This window comes from Rhincodon typus, chromosome 9 (assembly GCF_021869965.1).
Source record: "Rhincodon typus isolate 14 chromosome 9, sRhiTyp1.1, whole genome shotgun sequence".
In the NCBI taxonomy this organism is placed as follows: domain Eukaryota; kingdom Metazoa; phylum Chordata; class Chondrichthyes; order Orectolobiformes; family Rhincodontidae; genus Rhincodon; species Rhincodon typus.
In genome coordinates, this window is record NC_063340.1 from 15,332,633 (window position 1) to 15,354,119 (window position 21,487).

The following is a 21,487-nucleotide window of genomic DNA, read 5'->3' on the forward strand; positions in this document are numbered from 1 at the left end:
TTTCGGGTCTGGACCCGAAACGTCAGCTTTCCTGCTCCTCTGATGCTGCTTGGCCTGCTGTGTTCATCCAGCTCTACACCTTGTTATCTCAATAATTCTGCCTGATGGCTTTCTCTTCTGGGATGTGCTTTGATACTTATTTGTTGCGAGGGGAAAAAGTGTGAAATTAAAGCTCAGGCTCAGCTGTACAAAACCCTGGTTGGGCCCAACTTGGAGTGCTGAGAGCAGATGGGGCACCATACCTTCAGAAGGATATATTGGCCTTGGAGGGTGTATAAAGTAGGTTTCCATTTACAAAAATGATACCTGGACTTCAGGGGTTAAGTTATGAGGGGAGATTATACAAATTAGGCCTGTTTTCTTTAGAATTTAGAAGAGTAAGGGATGATCTGATTGAAAACTTCAAGATATGAACAGGAAAAGACAGGATAAATAAAGATAAACTTCATAGTTTAAGAATTCCGGCCAGACCATTCAGGAGTGTTGTTAGGAAGCACTTCTACACACAAAGGTGTTTAGAACCCTCATCCACAAATGGCAGTAGTTGCTGGTTTAATTACTTAACAGAAACTTATCTATCTCTGTTTTTAAAATCAACCAAGGTAGTACGGAACAAAAACAAAGTTGCTGGAAAAGCTCAGCAGGTCTGGCAGCATCTGTGAAGGAAAAAACAGAGTTAACAGAGTTAGCGTTCTGAGGAAGGGTCACCGGACCCGAAATGTTAACTCTGTTTTCTCCTTCACAGATGCTGCCAGACCTGCTGAGCTTTCCCAGCAACTTTTGTTTTTGTTCCTGATTTACAGTATCCGCAGTTCTTTCGGTTTTTATTGAGGTAGTAAGGAATATGGGCCATTGGCAGGTCAGTGGAGGTGGGCCACAGATTAGTCATGATCTCATTAACTGGTGGAACAGGGTTGAGGAAACTTGAGGATGAATGTGTTCCTGTGCCAAGGCAGATTCCTCCTTTTTATTTTGTTCAGTGTTACGACTGAGACTGAAGGAGTGTACTATTACTCTCGTCCCTCTACTCCACAACATAGAATAAAAATAACTTCAACAATTAGTTACAAGATGACCGATTAAATCCATTATCGGTATCAGGTTATAAACAAAAAGGTCTATCAACCAGGTTTCTTAACAAGCACAGTAATGGGTTTATTATCAAAACAAATCTTGTTCAATAAAGATGTAATATTTGGTTAACATACACAGTCCATCATATGAAGTATAAATGCTTATCCCCATGACTGTCAGCAACACACCGAGACAAACACACATACAGACACAGACACACACACAAACACAAACAGACAGACGGACACATACACAGACAGACACACACACACACACCCCACCCCCTTTCCTTTGCTGCTGAGCAAAGCAAAGAGAAAGAACCAGAACAGATTCCTCTCCAGGTACTAGCTCTCTGAGAAAAAAGAACTTTGGCCCATGAGTTATTTTTGAAGGCTAAAAGGATAAATGTTAAAATGGTTCAGAGATTGTTCCTCTGATATTCTGGCATGTGGGTTCAAGTCATTAATCATGTATGGTTGTCTCTGATGTCTCGTAGACACAACTTGCTCACGAAATATAACCTTGAGGTGTTCTTTCAGTAAGCCTTTCAAAAGAATAAACAGGCTTTATTCTGAAGTAATGTAAAGGTTTTCTTTACAAACCTGGGATAAATCAGTTGAGCAGTTTTTTCATAGCAGGCTTTCCTCCAAATTGGCTTGTTCTTAGCGGGCTTTCCACCAACTCACCTTGTGTGTAGCAAGCTTTCATCCAACGAAACAGCAGGCTGTTCTCAAACACAGTTTGATCTCAGTGAGCTTTTGTCAAACTCAGCTTTTTCTCAGCGGCTTCCTTCCAACTGAAGTAGCTAAAATAATAACCTGTCCATGCCAGTCACTGTTGGGGGTAAAAACAGCTCCCAAAAAGTAAAACAAGCACTTTTCACCGTTCACATGATTTCACGGAAGCCTTATTTTGAAATAAAATGCCAAATTCCATAGTGAACTTTCAATGACCTCTTTTTAAAGAAACCACTCCAGGTATGTCCACAAAACTAAAAGCAAATTTCTCTTCCCACAATCCTTCAAAATTTACGTCCTCCAAGTGATGTTAAATACAAAGTATCTTTGTAATGATGGGATGTCCGGCTGTGCATGGGCCAGCATTTCACACTCATCTCTAATTGCCCATGAGAGGATGATGGTGAACTGCTGCAGTTAATGTAGTGTAGGCAGATACATAATGCTGTTAAGGAGGGAGTCCCAGGAATTTGACCTCCTAGAGAGAAGCAGCAATGATACGGCTCCAAATGAGGATGGTGTGTGCCTTGAAGGGGAGTTTACCAATAGTGACGTTTTCATGTATCTGATGGCCTTGAGCTTCCAGGTTGTATATGGCTGTGAGTTTGGAACGTGGTGTTGCAGGAGCTGAGGTTATTTTACTGCAGTGCATGCTACAGTGCAGTTCTGTAACAGGCCTCTCCCATGTGGTCCACAGGACTATCAGGAGGAGATTGCTGCAACAAGTGAGAACAAAATGCAGCTGCAACAAATGGGCCAGAGACTGATCCGGGCAAGTCACGAGAGTAAAGCTTCTGAGATCGAATACAAACTGGGCAAGGTTGATGATCGCTGGCAGCATCTGCTGGACCTGATTGGCGCCAGGTAAGATGTACAGTTGGATTGGTTATGGTATCAAATAAATGACATGCAAAGTGACGATTAGACCTATTGGCACCATCAGAGCTAGTGCAACTACACAGCGGTGATGTTGAATATTGAAGGTCATTTTACTTTGTATTGAGGTCTTATTTTCTTTATAAAGGTATTAATACATCTGCAGACCTGCTCCTTTCCAATTTGCCTTTAGTGGTTGCTGATGAAGTTCTAACCAGTTTTTTTTTGAGTTGACTCACAGCAGAAAGGAATCACAGCATTAGAAAAGGTTATATTATCAGGACATGCTGCATCATCATGAATAGGCTGGGGCAAAAGCTCAGAGGAGGGAATGGAAAAGTGGCATTGTGACTGGACTAGGAATCCTGAGAACTATCCACCATGATAGATGGTGGAATTTAAGTTTGATTAGAAAACTGGGTTAAACAAAATAATTAATGTAAAATGCATCTCTGGTGGGCCTTGAACCTGGGCTAGGGGTGTGGACATTACCACTGCACCGCCAAGAGGCCCTTACTTTAAGTTTAATAAATTAAAAATCGAATGAAAATCATAAAACTGTTCTTGATTTTTGTAAAACCTGATCTGGTTCACCAATATCCTTTAAGGAAGGAAATCTGCCATCCTTACCTGGTCTGGCCTACATGTGAACCCTCAGCAATGTGGTTAACTCTTCATGGCTAATTAAGTCAATTAAGTAACCTCTCATGAATGAATAAAATCAGCTTAAGACCATAAGATGTAGGATCAGAATTAGGCCATTCAGCCCATCGATTCTGCTCTGCCATTCGATCATGGCTGATATGTTTCTTAACCCCATTCTCCTGCCTTCTCCCTGTAACCTTTGATCCCTTTACTAATCAAGGACCTATCTGTCTCTGTCTTAAATACATTCAATGACTTGGCCTCCGTAGCCTTCTGCAGCAATGAGTTCCACAGATTCACCAGCCTCTGGCTGAAAAAGTACCTCCTCACCTCAGTTCTGAAGGGTTGTCCCTTCACTCTCCTACTAGTGGAAACATCTTCTCTATGTCCTGCTTCCTCAACACTACCTGTTTGTCCATCTTTTTTGTGTCATCAGCAAACTGACAACAATGTCCTCAGTTCTTTTGTTAAGATTGTTCATGCACAGTGTGAATAGTTGTGATCCCAAGACTGACCCCTGCAGAACTCCAGTAGTTAATGGCTGCCATCCTGAAAAAGGCTCCTTTCTGCCTTCTGTCAATCAGCCAGTCCTCTATCCACACCAGTACCTTGTCTCTAACACCACAGGCTCTTATCTTATTTAGCAGCTTCCCATGTGGGACTTTGTCAAAGGCCTTCTGGAAATCCAAATTGATCATGTCTGCTGGCTCTCCTTTTCCGAACTTGCTCCTTACTTCCTGGAAGAATTCTAACAGATCTGTCAGGCATGACCTCCCTTTGATGAAGCTGTGTTGACGCAGCCCTGTTTTACCATGCACTTCCAAGTACTTCCCAATCTCATCCTTAATAATGGACTCTAGAATTTTACCAACGACCAAGTTCAGGTCAACCAACCTAGAGTTTCCTGTCTTCTGCCTCCCTCCCTTCTTAAACTGCAGTATTACATTAGCCATTTTCCTGTCCTATAGGACCCTCCCTGACTCCAGTGATTCCTGAAAGATCACCACCAATGCCTTTTACAGTGCGCTCAGCTACCTCCTTCAGAACTCTGGGCTGTAGGCTATCTGGTCTAAGTAATTTAACTACCTTCAGACCTTTCAGCTTCCCCAGCACCTTCTCCTGAGTGATGGCCACTATGCTCACCTCTGCCCTGTGACTGTCTTGAATTTCCCGTATGCTGCTGGTGTCTTTGACGTTGAAAACTGTTGCAAAGTACCTATTCAGTTCCTCTGCCATTTCTTTGTTCCCCATCACTGCTTCTCCAGCCTCATTTTCCAGCAGTCCAATATCCACTCTTACATCACTCTTACTTTTTAGATACCTAAAAAATCTCTTGCAATCTTCTTTTATATTACTAGCTGGCTTATCCTCATATTTCATCTTCTCCTCCCTTATTGCTTTTTTTTTCAGTTGTCCTCTGCTGGTTTTTAAGGGCTTCCCAATCCTCTGGCTTCCCACTAATCTTCACTACATTGTATGCTTTTTCTTTTGCTTTTATGCTGTCCCCGACTTCCCTTGTCAGCCATGGTTGCCTCGACCCCTTTAGCATATTTCTTCTCCTTGGGATGAATTTCTGCTGTGCCTCCTGAATTATCCCCAGAAATTCTTGCCATCGCTGCTCTACTGCCTTTCCTGCTCCGCTCCCCTTCCAATCAACCGTGGACTGCTCCTCCCTCTTCATCCTTATAGTTACCTTTATTCAGTTGTAGTACTGTTACATCTGATTCCAGCTTCTCCCTCTCAAACTGTGGGGTGAATTTGATTGTATTATGGTCACTGCCCCCTAGGAGTTCCTTCACCTTAAACTCCCCAACAAGTCGCCTCATTACAGAATTACCCATTCCCTAGTGATCTCTACCACAAGCTGCTCCAAAAAAATACTCTTGTGGACATTCTGTGAATTCCTTTCCTTGCGATCTGTCACTAACCTGATTTTCCAGTCCACCTGCACATTAAAATCCCCCATGATTATTGTAACGGTGCCTTTCTTACATGCCTTTTCCATCTCCTGATTTATTTTCTTCCCCACATCCTGACTACTGCTAGGAGGCCTGTACATTCTTCCATCAGGATGTTTATCATTGCGGTTCCTTAACTCTACCCACACAGATTCTACACCTTCTGACTCTATATCACTTTTTGCTATTGATTTAATTTAATTTCTTACGACCAAGGCGACCTGGCCCCACCTGCCCGTCCATTCGATAGGATCCTTGGATATTTAGTTCCCAGCCCTGATTCCCCCAACGTCAAACCTGCCAATTTCAATCTGTGCTGCAAGCCCATTTACTTTGTTTTATATAATGCGCGGATTTGAGCACAACACCTTCAGTCCTGTGTTGACTCTTCTTATAGTCATCCCCTTATCTGCTGTGCCTGAAGTTAGATTCCTGACCCTTTCCATACTCACTGTCTTATTACTTGTTCTGGAAACTTTAATAAACCTCCGCTGAACTGTCACAGCCCACTTAACCTTTTCCATAACTTTCCATGCAATTGAACGCATTCCCCCACTATTTATTTTAAAACCCTATCCGCAGCCCTGGTTATGTGATTGGCCAGAACTCTTGTCCCAGCATGGTTCAGGTGGAGCCTATCTCATGGGAACAGCTCACTTCTTCTGCAGTGCTGCTGCCGATATCCCATACATTCAAACTTGTTTCACCCACACCAGTCTTTGAGCTGTGTGTTTACCTCTTTACTCTTGTTGACTCTATGCCGATTTGCTCATGGTTCGGGTAGTAATCCTGAGATTACCTTTTTGGTTCTGCTCATAGTTTAACACCCTAGTTGCTCATATTCCCTCAGCAGAGCCCCTTTTCACTTATATCACAGGTACCTACGTGGACCACAACAACTGGATCTTTCCCCTCACAGTACAAGTTTCTGTGCAGCCCAGATGAGATATCCTGAACCTGGACACCAAGGGGCAACATAGCCTTTGGGACTCTTGATCCTGGCCACAGGGAGCAGCGTCTATTCCTCTGACGCTTTTATCCCTGATTACAACTGTATTTCTCTTTTCTCCCCCTCTCTTGAATGGCTGTCTGTACCATGGTGCTATGGTCAGTTTGCTCATCCTCCCTACATCCCCCCACTCTCATTCACACAGGGAGCAAGAATCTTAAACCTGTCAGAGAAGCTCAAGGCTTGAGGTTTCTTCAGTGTTACCTTCTGGATCCCTCTACCTGTCTCTCACCACTGACCGAATTCAAGGTAGTGAATCTAAGGGGTATGACTGCATCCTTGAACACAGCATCCAGATAACTCTCGCCCCTCCCTGCTGTGTTGCAGTGTTTGAAGCTCAAACTTAGCTCATCAGCACTGAGCTGGAGTTCTTCAAGCAAACAGCAACTTGCATCAGAGATAGTAGGAACTGCAGATGCTGGAGAATCTGAGATAACAAGGTGTAGAGCTGGATGAACACAGCAGGCCAAGCAGCATCAGAGGGGCAGGAGGAGGACCAGTTCCTCATCCACCAGCTCTCACATGATGCAGTTAAACACGTTGCCTGGCCCGCATTTCTCTTTTATCTACTTAGTTCCTAATTTGATTTTTCAAAATTTCCTTTTGGTCTTTTAGTTTGCAGCCTGTAATTGCTTCCGCTGTTTACCTTCAATCTGAAAGTAACCTATAATAGATAGTCAAATTAGTAGCTCTCACTAACCAATGAATCTTTGATGTTGCTCTTTTGCACTGGGCCCATGATCCTGCGCCTCAATTTATCCTGTTTTAAAAAAAAAGCCTTACAAACTATGGACCAAAAACAAAAACAAGCAAAAAGGATCTCTTCCCCTCTGCACTGAATTCTCATGCTGCCTATAAATTCCCCGAATTGTATACTCACTCGGGCTGTGTCACACTTTGAATGTGACCTCTCTCTTTTCTAACTGTGTGAAGTTTACCGACATGTATCTCTGCGAGTGTGGGAGATCAAGTGGTGATCTCAGTGAGGCGTTCAAATTGCTTAAATAGTTTTGAGAGATTAAATACCAGGAAATAATTTCTTCAGGTGGCGATATCCAGGTCGAGGGAGTCTTAAAGAAGGTACAAAGGTGAGTAATTGGAACAGTAACTAGGATGAAAAGACTTCAGTTCCATTGAGAAGCTAGAGCTTGAGCTGGAAAAGGTAACGGGGAGATTTGATGGGTTTTTTCAAGTTCCTAAAGGGTTTTGATCAAGTTAATAAGGAGAAATCTAATTTGGTTGTGTAGAACTTGCGCATTGCTGAAAAAGGAAACATTTTGATGAAGCTTTTTATCTTGCATTCAACAGGACTATTTGTGAGAAACACCAAAGTAAAGATCAAGTCTAAACATTGTTTTCCCTGAACTTGGTATTTCTTGCAACTTGCCCTGATAAGCGCAAGGTGAAAGCCATGCTTAACTCAGAGGAAACTGTCTCCACTGGGAAATGGGCCAGTCAGTAACTAGAAGCCAGGGACTTAGAATGGTAGGTGAAAGAATCAGAGACAACAAGAGGGGAGCAAACATGAGGGCATGTTTTGATCTGGAATGCAATACCTGTGAAATGGTGCTGGAGGCCAATTCAGTGGTAGCTTTCAAAAGGTAATTGCATCCATATTTGAAGAGAGAAAGCACGTGGGTCTGTGGGGAAAGAGCAGGAGAGTGGAACCAATTGGAAAACTCTTTCTAAGAGCCAACATGTGAGTGATGGGCGAAGTGAATTCTGCAGTGTCAGACTGTGATTTTACAATTTAACAATGAGAAGCTAGCCATTTAGGAAGCACTTCCTTCTGACAGAACAGCAGTTTGAACACACGAGGCTTCTAACTCAGAAGATGACCATGTCTGGGCCATGTCGCATTCACTGGCAGTTCTCCATCTGTATCAGCTTCGGCTCAGTAGTGGCACTTTCACCTCTTGAGTTAGAAGCTTGTGTGTTCAAATCCTGCTGCTGGTGTTCCTGCCCATCATCCGAGCCAGCACTGGATTGGCTGATTTATAACGTTAATTTTCCCGTTTAACATGACTCCGGGTGGGAGGTGGGGGGCTGGTGTCAGACGCACAGATGCAAGTACCACAGCATCAGAGGCCAGGCCAGGTAAAGACAGCAGGTTTCCTTCCCGTTAAACTTCAATGAATTAGTTGATCTTTTATGATAATCTGACAGCTTCATAGCCAAGTTTGCTGATAATAGCTAACGACAACAGAGCAGGACGGTAATAAACTGGTGCAGGAAATTCAATGATTTCATCATTAAAGAAAAGGGCACAGGTGACAGATTTCCATTCTTGGTCCTTAACTTGTTGGGACTGAACCCCTTGGAGAAATCATTGAAGATTTTTCTTCTTACAAACGTGTAAATGAAATAGTAATCTCCTTTTTCCTTGCAAACATGTAAATGAAATAGTAATTTCCTTCTCCCGTGTAGAGGAACAGTTGTTGGGTTCTTGAGCAGCTGCTCCAGTCATTTTGAAAGCCCTCCTCACATGTAGTTATAAAGAACTCTGTGTTGGACTGCACATCTGTCCCCTCCTGAGTTAAATGTGGAATGCCTTTGTCAGCTGCTGGGCTCGACTATTTGTCAAACCATTCCAAATGTTCAGCGAGAGACTGAGCATTATTTTCTGATGTGGGCTGGAACCCCGATGCCTAGATTGAGTGTAAGGACCGAGTCACCACCCTGTTGAGTCATAGTCACCCCACATCCTTGTCCCCTGGGTGGTCAGAGACGTGCCTGGTGTCCAGTTGAGAAAGGTGGGAGGACTGGGGAACCAGTAGGAGGGTTCCCATCGGGGTGAGGGGCAGAGAGTCATAGAGTCATACAGCAGATACAGACCCTTTGGTTCAACCAGTCCATGCCAACCATAATCCCAGACTAAACTAGTCCAACCTGCCTGCGCTTGGCCCATATCCCTCCAAACATTTCTTATCTGTGTGCTTATCTAAATGTCTTTTAAACGTTGTAACTGTATTTGTATCCACCACTTCCTCTGGAAGTTCAATTCACACACAAACCACTCTATACCTTAAAAAAAAAATTGCCCCTCATGTCTTTTTTAAATCTTTCTCCTCTCACCTTAGAAATATGCCCCCCAATTCTTTAAATGCCTCACCCTAGGGAAAAGGCACCTGCCACTCACCTTATCCATGCCCCTCATGATTTTATAAACCTCCTATAAGGTCACCTCTCAACCTCCTACACTCCAATGAAAAAAGCCCCAGCCTATCCAACCTCTCCTTATGACTCAAACCCTCCATTCCCAGCAACATCCTGGTAAATCCCTTTTGAACCCTGTCCTGTTTAATAATATCCTTCCTACAACTGGGCGATCAGAACTGGACACAATACTCCAGAAGAGGCCTCATCAGCATCTTGTACAACATTAACATGACGTCCCAACTCCTATACCCAAAGGTCTGAGCAATGAAGGCAAGCGAGCTAAACACCTTCTTAACCAGGCTGTCCATATGGGAGAGAGAGAGAGGGAGGACATCTAGCATCTCTAGGTAGAGGCCTCCTCTCAACTCCTTCCACAATATGAAGAGCAGAATGGTTGCAGTGACTGGGTCGCTGCAGTGGGCAGGCACCAGTTCTGGCCTTCCCAGAAATGACTCACAAGTAGTAGAGTGCTGCAGAACCTCCACTATTGATAGGCAGCATCATTATCACAGCCCTGGCCCACCGATCGGCCTATGAGTAACCCTGCTCAGTATTCCAGTGAGGAGGTGGGTAGGAAGAGGGTTGCTGGAGGCAGTGAGCAGTGCACAGTGAGGTGGATATCAGCAGCAATCCCACGATCATCTGCAGCGGCTGTATTCTGAAGCATTTCCTGGAATCAGCAGTTAGATTGTGCATTGCTCTGGTTATAGAGAGAAGGCCTCTACCAGCATCCACAGAGAGCTCTGCTCTCAAGAAAACTGTTGGCATTAGTTCTTATTGGCAAACTTGACTGTGAAGCTGTCAGATTGGCATGAAAGATTAACTGATTCATCGATGTCTAATAGGAAGGAAACCTGCTTTCTTCACCTGGTTTGGCCTGTGACACTGTGGTACTTGCATCTGTGCATTAGAACCTCCTGAATTCATGTTACTGGGGAAAACTAACATTACTGGTGTGTGACTGTACCAGACTACAGTGAACTTCCATCTTCACTAATGGAGCGCTCTTTGGTCATAACCTATTAACTTAAAACTCTGGTTCTCACTCTGACGGTGCTGCTCCTGACTGGTTGACATATCTCCAGAAACACACTGATTTTTTTTCTTTCCCCACCAATGCAAGTTGAACTGTTAGGAAAGGAAGAACTTAGCGCTTCACGTTTCATGATCTCAGGATTTGTAAAACCCCCCCAGGCCCAACAAAGGTACTTCTGGAGTAATTTCACATTGGGCTACACAGCGAGCTCCTATCATAACAACAAGCTCTTCAATTTGAATGATGCTGATTAATACTGTCCAATAGAATGACCCAGCTGCATTGCTTTCCCACAGGGTCATGACATACACTGGTGTGAGTTAATAGTTAGTGTTATCCTGTTGCTGTGCTGTGTTGAATGGTTTGTGAAGTTTTGGAAACAGCAGGTCAGTTTTCTCTCGGTTTGGGAGTTGCTGGGAAGGAGCTAAGGGACTAATTCCAGGCAGCATCTACCTCACTTCACAGAATTAATCCTGTTGTTTCTGGCGTGAACAGGACAGTTGAAAACGGTCCAAGGAGATTTCAAAAAACCCCTGTAACTGACTACAAGCTGATGCTATGCTTTGGTGTAAAAAGACAAGGATTTAATTCTAGTCAATTCTAATTCAAAGTTAGATGAAATCTGTAATGTTCATGGCAACTGATAGCACTTAACGAGAAAAACGTTTAGTGTTTCCCTTCATCTCCAGGTCTTCTACTGGATAAATGTGTTTTTTATTTGGAAATAAAAGGGAACAAGTTGCAGTTAAGAGCAAGAGTAGGCTATTCAGCCCCTCAAGACCTGTTCTGACTTCCAACTTCTCTTCTTTATTTCATAAGATGTCACTGGCAAGGCCAATATTTACTGCCCATCCCTAATTGCCCGAACTGAATGGCTTGCAAGACCATTTCAGAGGGCAATCATGGAATCCCTACAGTGTGGGAGCAGGCCATTTGGCCCATCAAGTCCACACCAACCCTCTGAAGCTCTTGCTCTCACCCAGACCCACCCTCCCACTGTAACCTGCATTTCCCATGCCTAAGCCATCTAGCCTGCATTTCTCTGGATGCTTTCCCATGGCCAATCCACCCTAACCTGCACATCTTTGGACTGTGGGAGGAAACCGGAGCCCCAGAGGAAATCCACGCAGACCCAGGGAGAATGTGCAAACTCCACACAGCCCGAGGGTGGAATTGAACCTTGGCGCTGTGAGGCAGCAGTGCTAACCACTGAGCCACCGTGCCACCCTAATCAAGAGTCAGCCACATTGCTATGGGTCTGGAGTTCACATTAAGGCCAGGAAGGACATCTACCAAGGCTGGTGGGTGTCCTTCCCGAAAGGACTCTAGTTACATTGGCAATGTCTTTTTGTGCGCTGTTTTTTGTACCCTACATAAAAACTATCAGTCTGCTCTTTGACATTTTCAAATGACCATGCGCCTCAACTAATTTTGATGGAAAAAGTACACCTCTCACAACCTCAAGATTATTCAATAGACTTTACGGGCAGTGAAATTCCTTCAGTGTCCAGTCACTGTCATAAATTGTGTGCCCACCCCTCATTGCCGTGAGGACATTAGCTAAATTAACTCTGACAGGCAGCACTGTATTCACATGTAGGTCCAACTGGATAAGGAGTTTTCTTTTTAAAGTCACTGCTGGCCAGCATTTATTGCCCATCTCTAGTTGCTGTCGAGAAGGTAGTGGTGAGCTCCTGCTGCAGTCCATGTGCTGTAGTTAGATGCACAATGCTTTGAGGGATGGAGTTCCAGGGTTGACCCAGCAACAGTGAAGGAACAATGATATATTTCCAAGTCAGGATGGTGAGTGGCTGGGAGGGGAACTTACAAGGGGTGGTGTTCCCATTGTATCTGCTGCCCTTGTCCTTCTAGATGGTACAGATGAATGATGATCTATTGTCATTTGTACTCTACAATGAACAACACAATAAAACACAGTGAAAAGCTTCGACCGTCGCCACAATCCGGCACCATTTCGAATAGTTTAAGAGTAAAAACATATAGCTGAAAGGGAGTCCAGCTTTGTTCCAACACCTCTGTCGGTCTGAGCTGGCTCACCAATGATACCTCCACTGCCACTCCTCCTCCACTGCCTCGCCACCTCCTGCGCCATTGTAGGAGTCACCACTCTTCAGGTGCCATCTCTCCGTCACTGGGCCCACCTTTGCTGATGGGCCTTTGATGCTGGGTCCTGGACCCACCCTTGCCCCACACCCAGGAGCCCCCACCTCCGCTGCTGATGCTGCTCCACCAATAACCAGGAGTCTCTGGCTCCGAGCCTACCACAACCAGTGGGTTTGGAAGGTCCTGCTTACGGAGCCTTGGTGAATTTCTGCAGCGTATCTTCTAGCTCATGCCCATAGCTGCTACTGAGAAAAAAGTGGTGGAGAGAGTAGATATTAGTGAATGTGGTGCCAGCCAAGCATGTTGCTTTGGTTTGGATGGTGTCAAGCTTCTTGAGTGTTGTTGGAGCAGCACTCATCCAGGCAGATGGAGAGCATTCCATCACAGTGCTGACTTGAGCTTTGTAGATGGTTGACAGGCTTCAGGGAGTCAGGTTGTGATTCCTAACCTCTGACCTGCTCTTGTAACAGTATTTATATGGCTATTCTAGTACAATGTCTGGTTGAAGGTAGCTTCAAGATGTTGATATTGGGCAATACTATGATGGTGATGCCATTGAATGTCAAGAGACAATGGCTAGATTCTGTCTTGTTGGAGATGGTCATTGTGTGGCATGAATGTTACTTGCTATCTTTAAGTTCAAGTCTGAAAATCGTTCAAGTCTTGCTGTATTTGGACGTGGACTGCTTCAGTATCTGAGATATTGCAAGTGGTGCTGACCATTGAGTAATCATTGGTAATCATCCTCAATTCTGACCTTATGATGGAGAGGAGGTCATTGATGAAGCAGCTGAAAATGGTTGGGCCCAGCAGGCTACCTTGAGGATGCCTGTGGCACAGTGATAGTGTCCCTATTTTTAACCCAGGAGATCTGGGTTCAAGTCCCACCTGCTTCAGAAATGTGCCGTAACACATCTGACAAACTCCTGGAGACGTGTGCTGGAGCCAAGATGACAAACAACATCTTTTGTGCTGGATATGACTCCAACCAGTGGAGAGTTGCCAGCGCTCCTTGATGCCACGCTCGGTCAAATGTAGCCTCGGTGTCAAGGGCAGTCACTTCCTCCTCCTTTGAAGGGCATTGGTGATGCAATTGCACAGAGGTATAGAAAATAGCAGCCATTCAGCCCTTTGAGCCTGCCCCACCATTCAATATGATCATGGCTGATTGTCGGACTCCGTGCCCTGTTCCCACTTTCTTCTCGTACCCTTTGATCCCTTAAGCCCTATGAACTATATCTAATTTCTGCTGGAAAGTCTTCAATGCTTTGGCTTCAGCCGCTTTCTGTGACAGAGAATTCTACACGCTCACACCTTTCTGGGTGAAGAAACTCACCCCACCCCAAGCCCTGAATGGCCTACCCCATGTCCTTAAATTTTGAACCCATGGTTCTTGACTCCCTGGTCACTGGGAACATCCTTCCTGCGTTTACCCTGTCTTGTCCTTTTAGAATTTTATAGACTTTGATCAGATCCCTCCTCATGCTCCTAAACTCCAGTCAATATAATCCTAACCGATCCAGTCTCTCTTCGTATGTCCAGCCTGTCATCCCAGGAGTCAGTCTGGGAAACCATCAGCACAAGCCCATCACAGTTAGAACACACTTCTGCAGATATACAGATCAAACTTGCACACAGTTTAAGACTTTAATGGCAATCTGACAAGTTTGTTATGGTCACTTTTTCATGTTGTCATCCCACAAATTAATTGAATTCATATTCTTGCCTTGCTGCACTGCTCATGACCTCTGGATTGGCTGGCTAGTGTCAGATCAAATTAGGCTTCTGCAACATCTCTGTGTTATATGATGGAGTTAAATCCAGTTCTGGTCAAACTGCTGCTTTGTTTAGAGAAGGACAGTTGGATATTGGTAAAGGCCAGAAACGTAGCTCAGTGTTGAGAAAAGCACTCCGACATCGAAATGATCAAATGTAAAGGGAACGGAGGTGAGGATGAGGGTTTCAGCAGTGGATGAGTTGAGGAGGAGAAGGGTGTAGTGGGGAGGGCTGTCTCAATAATTAAGTAGATTGAAAGTCTGGGTGAATAAGAGAGGGTGTGAAATTCCTGGAACCGATTCAGAAGCAGTTAGATGTGTGGATGGGTGAGGGGGGGGAAGGTGGGGGGGGAGGTGTGGGGAGCGGTGTGAGGGTTGCTGGGGATTGTTGGCACCATTCTGAGCAGATGAACAGTCCTCCCTGTGACAGCTCCCACCATCTGTAAGACAGTGACAGATCTGGAGAAATAGACAGACCGACTGTGAGTATCCCGACTGCCGAGTGAAACTGACAAAGGTGGGGTGGGGGGGGGAACAAGGGAAAAAGAAGAAGAACCTGAAATCGAAATCAGATTGCTGAGTCGTGAAGTTAGTCAAACTAAGCCAATGTGTGCACCGTTGTGAACAATTAGAATTCAGATCATAGCTTTGCTTCCGTTTGAATCTGACCCCTTGACACAGTGCCCTTTTAACCAGTTACGAGCCTGACCAGTGAATAGGGCAAGAGGTGAAAATGAGGAGCTGCAGCTATAACGACTAGCCGTGTAGACAGGGTGAGTTGCACTGTGCGGGGCTCCCTTTAGGCAGGCGTGCCTGTCACTGGGAGGGTTGGGGGTGGGGCGCAGGGGGTTTGCTGATGAGCACTCTGTTCGTCCGGGCATCACTGCCCTCCCTATTGGCACCGATTCCAACCACTTTGGGCCACTTGGCGTGAAGCTGGGCTGTAGGACGTTGAACAAAAGAGGGTTTGTTTGCCGCGAGATAAAATTGCTGGATTCCAAACAGCCTGAGTTAAGTTTATGGCAGCCTGTGCTAGCTCAGGCCTTGAGGGATTGTTTCTACATTCTGATGAAGTCAGGCTGGGAGCGTGGACCAAGCTGGCTTAACTCCGTTTATGCTGGAGCTTTCTCAGCGATGCTCACAGCATTGCAGCTTTCTGTGGTTCCCTTTCTTTGGATCTGCTGTCTATCCACTCAAACTGATTTATGTTCGATTTTAAGATAACAAGGTGTAGAGCTGGATGAACACAGCAGACCAAGCAGCATCAGAGGAGCAGGAAGGCTGGCGTTTCGGGCCTAGACCCTTCTTCAGAAATGGGGGAGGGGAAGGGGGTTCTGAAATAAATAGGGAGAGAGGGGGAAGCGGATAGAAGATGGATAGAGGAGAAGATAGGTGGAGAGGAGACAGACAGGTCAAAAAGGCGGGGATGGAGCCAGTAAAGGTGAGTGTAGGTGGGGAGGTAGGGAGGAGATAGGTCAGTCCAGGGCGGACGGACAGGTCAAGGGGGCGGGATGAGGTTAGTAGGTAGGAGATGGGGGTGGAGCTTGAGGTGGGAGGAGGGGATAGGTGGGAGGAAGGACAGGTTAGGGAGGCGGGGACAAGCTGGGCTGGTTTTGGGATGCGGTCAGGGGAGGGGAGGTTTTTGAAGCTTGTGAAGTCCACATTGATACCATTGGGCTGCAGGATTCCCAAGTGGAATATGAGTTGCTGTTCCTGCAACCTTCGGGTGGCATCGTTGTGGCACTACAGTAGGCCCAGGATGGACATGTCGTCTGAGGAATGGGAGGGGGAGTTGAAATGGTTCGCGACTGGGAGATGCAGTTGTTTAGTGAGAACCGAGCGTAGGTGTTCCGCAAAGCGGTCCCCGAGCCTCCGACTTTGTTGCTTTCAATGAGAAGGGAAAGCTGCTTGATGTCAACAGCTGCTGCTAGACATTTACGAGGGAACTCTGCAGACATAAGCCTGTGGAGTTTTATGCTTCTTTTAAAGAAGTGTTTTCTAATTGAAGCAGTGGTGGGGGTCGGGGGGAGCGGTTTGCTGTTAGACCGGTTTGGACGTTAAATTTGCCTCAAGTCTTAGTCTTGCTCACATTTCAATCCCAGTCCGGCTCCCTTATATCTTGCATCATATTCCCTGCTTTGTATGAAGTGCTCAGATTGTGTGTTAAATCACCTGCCCCCTTTTGTTGATGTGTTTTGCCAGTATAATGCCGTTCTTGAAATTATTTTGTTTTGTGATCTGAATTCACTTGCAGTGCAGGCATTTGCAAAGCAGTTCAGTCAAAATTCTAGAGACTGCCTTAATTTTTCTTTTACACATTCACTTGTAGGGCATGGCATTGCTGGCTGGGTCAGCTTGTTGCCCGTCCCTAGTTGCCCTTGAGAAGGTGGTGGTGGCCCATCAGAAAGGGCTTCACTGCTGCGTAGAATACTCATAAACTCTCACCAAGAGGGAAAGACAGCAGCCAATTTGGCCACTGCATTGCTGAGCTTATAAGTTAGGTTTGGAACGCCAGCATTTGGCTTGGATGTCTGGGCTTCCAGCTAACCAGGTATGTCGCAAACTGCCCTCCTGTTCAGATGTGCTCTGGCCCAACGCACTTGGGACTTGGACTCAGACCCTTCTGACCCAGAGGCAGGGACACTGCCACTGAGCCACAAGACCTGCTTTGCCGGGTGGCTGAGATCTTGGTCATATTGATATGCTTTAAAGAGTACTGATGGGAGGGAGGTGGAGTGGTTTAGGGAGGCACGCCAAGAGAAGGGCAAGAATCACAGGAAGAGAGTGAAGACTTTGGAAAGGGTGTAAGAGGAGTTTCCTGGAGTTGGTGAGGGTTTATGTTTATCTGAATAGACTGGAGAGGTTGAGATTGTCGTCCTTAAAGGAGAGATGGATGAGAGGACTTTAATAGAGGCACTAAAGGCATTTGACAGAGTAACTCAGGAAGCTGAGAGTCAAACAGAAGACACGGATGATTTGTTTCAAAAGGACCTGAAGCAATAAATGGAAGAAGCTTCACTTTATGCAGCATGTTTGATATCTGATGGGACGTGGTAACAGATTCAGTGTTAGCCTTTGAAGTGGAACTGGACAAAAACATGAAGGAGAAACATTGCTGAGAAACATGGCCAAAGGGGGGAAGAATATCCGATTTTCTTTGAAAGAGCTGGTACTGGCTAGGTGGGAACCAGTTAGTTCGGTTGGCTGGAAGGCTGGTTTGCAATGCAAGTTCAATGCAATGTGAAGGACCACCTTCTTGAAGTCTCCCCTTGCCTGAGGCTTTGACACTACCAGTCATCTCTTTCTCTCTCTCTCTCTCTTTCTCTTTCTCTCTATCCTGTGAGCAAATGGTGATTTTTCCAGAGGAGATAATCTCCTGCTGTGATCTTCTATTTGCTAAAGGAAAGGGTGTCCACTGATAGTCCAAACTTCATTACTGAGGCACATGGGCCTCTTGAGGTGAAGGCTCCCCTAACCAGGGGATCAGGTTACCAAGTCTGTCTCAGACCATCAGGCATTAGGGTCAGACACTTGTTCCCACAGTCACTGGCTGGCCTGCACCTGGAGCAGGACAGGTATTGGGTGATCACTAGATAACCTCATCACTAATCACTCTAACTAGATCTCTAAGTAACGTTTGCACCACGCAAAGGACCATCCCCAATAAGAGACAATCTAACCACCATCCATTGATATTTGATGGCCTTACCATCACTAAATTCCCCACTATCAATATCTGGGGATCGTACTATTGACCAGAAACTCAACTATCTCACCATTTAAACACTGTGGCTATAAGAGTAATTTGGAGGCTAAGAATATTACAGCAAGTAAGACTCCACAAAGCCTGTCCAACCATCTACAAGGCACAAATCAGGAGTGTGATGGAATACTCCCCACTTGCCTGGATGGGTGCAGCCCCAACAACACTTAAGAAGCTTGACACCATCCAGGACAAAGCAGCCTGATTGATTGGCATTATATCCACAAGCTTTCCCTCCCTCCACCATCGACGCTCAGTAGCAGCAGGGTGTACCATTTACAAAATTCACTCCAGGAAATTCACCAGGGATCCTCAGACAGCACTTTCCAAACCGATGACCACTTCCATCTGGAAGGACAAGGACAGCAAATAGATGGAAACGCCAGCACCTGCAAGTTCCCCTCCAAGCCACTCGCCATCCTGACCTGGAAATATCTCGCCATTCCTTCACTGTCGCTGGTTCAAAATCGTGGAATTCCCTCCCTAATAGCATTGTGGATCAACCCACAGCAGGTGGACAGAAGTGGTTCAGGAAGGCAGCTCACCACCACCTTCTCAAGGGCAATCCAGGACAAGGCAATAAATGCTGGCCCAGCTAGCGTTGCCATTAAAAAAAAATACACAAGGTCCTCACTGATCAGGCAGTGATGTACTTGGAGAAGAATTAGGTCCTCAGGAACAAGGATTTGATGGGAATTAGGCTGCAGAGTGTTCTGGATTATTTTTTAATCAACCTGGTCAGGAATGTTATCACCACCTCTGGAGCAGGTAGGACCTGAACCCATGTCTCCTGGTTTACAGGTAGAGGACACTATCACTGCACCACAAGAGCGTTTCTTTTGTACCTTTGGAAGTGCTCGTACACAGAACTGAACTTTCGTTTGTCCCTATCACCAAATTGTCCGTGACATTTTTTCCACCAGTTAACTGCACCAGTAAATCACTAGTGTTTACCACTTGGTTAATTTACACGCAAAGCCTGTTAAGGGCAACACAGACCATCAAAGGTGAAAGGGTAAGGGGAGAGCGGGGAGGGCAGTGCCTTCTGTAACGGTTGCATGCCTGGCACATCTCACGTTATCGATCATTGTAGCCTCAGCACTCCCACTGTTCAAATCCTGGAGTTTGTGTGAGGCCTCTATTCAAACTGGTCAGCGCAACATTTTCTAGACTCCCCAGGGGGTCAGTTTGTTGTCTTGTTAAGGACCCCTATTGGTTTCTGTGTTAAATGGCTGAGGGGGGAGGTGGTTGCTGGAGAGGTGGGCAAGTAGATATTATCTGGTTGGCAGTCCAGAGATTTGGGAAGGAGGGGCGGGGATGAATCTCCAAGTGATGGGGACGGGTGAGCTTGGTTTAACCTGACACTCTCTCAGTGGCTCAGCGTGGGATGTTACAGTGGGCCTTACGTTCCCGCAGCTGGAAGAGAACCTCGAGTGGAGGTCAGTGTGCAAAGCAAATCCTCAAGCTGAAATTAGCAGCTGCTGGGGATTTTTTTTTCTGTCCATTGTCCCAGTTCTTGGCTCCGACACAAGAGCTCAGGGCTGCACAGTTCAGTGATTCCTTGCTAAGACTGCATTGCTGGAGGGAAAAATGGCCATTTGAAAACCTAATTGTTAGCGAATGGTATAGGAGAGACTCTGCTCCCATACCAAATCAGTTTTAGGAGGGAAATGCTTTAGAAGAAGAGAGAGAGAGAGAGACAGACACACAGAAAGCCAGCTGCTTACAGCTTATGATTTTCCTTGCCGGCCTCCACACATCCCAGTGGAGAGACGTCATAGTTTAGGAATAGTTTAGGAAGACTGCTTGCCTGCGTCTGCTGTAGCAAAGCACCAGAGAACTCTGTGCATTGGAGCTGCCTCTGGGCTTTTTAGACTGGATGGCTGATGCTGGAGTGTCGGGGCTATCGTGTCCCCGTTGGAAGGAGCTGCGCTTGGTGTCGCTGGCCTGGTGCCCCAGGAATGTGAGGCCAGCAACACATGCCGATGAGTGTAAGTTTTTATTTAGAAACCTGAACACTTGTCGCTCCACCGTGCCAGTTGTCAGGCTGGCTCGAATAACACTTGCCGGGAGTGCCAGTTGGCAAAATGTTTGTGCAGGGCACACCCCAGCCCAGCTGCTGCATGGGGTCCCTTCGGCATGCACTGTACTAGAGTTCTTCAACTCCTTATACAGTGACCGGTGGCCTCCGGTCTTCTTGTCTCTGCAGTCTCCGGGGTAGAAGCAATGGCTGAGTGCTGTGATACAGACCCTGAGCTCCCCGAGTGTCACTGTGACATTAACAGGCAGGTCTTGGCTTCTCTGCTTTCAGTCGCTTTCTGCTGTTGCATGCTTAGTTAGAGACCCACTGCGCCGTACAATACCAACCACCCCCGCCCTGACTTTAAACTGACGTTTGTATGCCTCGGCTCTTCCGGCACTGCAGACCGTACATCGTGTTTATTTTGTGGTGTTCCTTCACCTTGCTTTTAAAAGCCCGCTCCCGTCTCCTTCCTGTGCAAAAAGCCAAGTGCCACGCTTATTCATTCCGAAAATAGCGCAAAGGAAGAGCAGGCTCCTAATAAATCTGTGCAAGTGAGGTTCCAGCCTGCCAGCTGTCTGCACGCTGAATTGCTACCGCCTAATTTACTGTGAAATAGGTGCAGGGTAATGGAATGTGGGCTGAACTCCTGCCGTGAACGCTCTGCATATCCTTCCGTGAACAGACCCGACTCCTCTCCACTCATACCGTCGGAGTGGGACGTTCCTATTTCGTTAGCTAGGCCCGCAGTTAAAATTGCGATTCACAAGTCAACTGTTTCTCTCCGTCAGGGAACAGGACGGCTCTGAAAGAAACAAGAGCCCAGATTTTTGGGAGAGTTTGTGGAGTGTGCCTTTCAACACACCAGCACCCTGCAAATCAGTACGCTTTAATAATGACCAGCTTTGGTCTGTTTGTAGGTGTTAGGTGAGGGATACATAGCAGTGAGGACACACAGGGAGAGCTCCCTTTGCTCTGCCTCATAAACAGTTTGATCAACTTGTCCTGTCTATACAGTCCCATTTAACTGGGAGATGGCAGCAGAGAAACAGCGCAATGTGTGCGCTCCTACCCAGAGCTCCTGTGCTCCGTCTGGTTCTTTTCCACCTTTCTCTGCTTTTGTGTTTTCTTACTTTAACCTGACCAACCGTCTGAAAACTTGACAGGGTCAAGGTGTCCAGCGAGTCTGCTGCACATTTCTCCCGGTAGCGGTGGTGGAAGAGGGAGGCAGGAGTGTGCTCCTGGGGCAGACGGAGGCAGGAGGGTGCTCCTGGGGCAGACGGAGGCAGGAGATTGTGCTCCTGGGGCAGA

General features: G+C 46.1%; 1 protein-coding gene across 7 annotated transcripts in view; it reads left to right on the forward strand.

The window, feature by feature from the left end:
• LOC109912528 (nesprin-1-like) overlaps positions 1–21,487 on the forward strand; it is a 194,567-nt gene that overhangs the window by 120,584 nt on the left and 52,496 nt on the right. For all 7 annotated transcript variants that reach the window (XM_048600820.1, XM_048600819.1, XM_048600821.1 and 4 more), the window contains one exon: positions 2,509–2,675. In XM_048600820.1, coding sequence (XP_048456777.1) covers positions 2,509–2,675 — 167 coding nt within the window. The remainder of the gene's footprint in view (positions 1–2,508; positions 2,676–21,487) is intronic.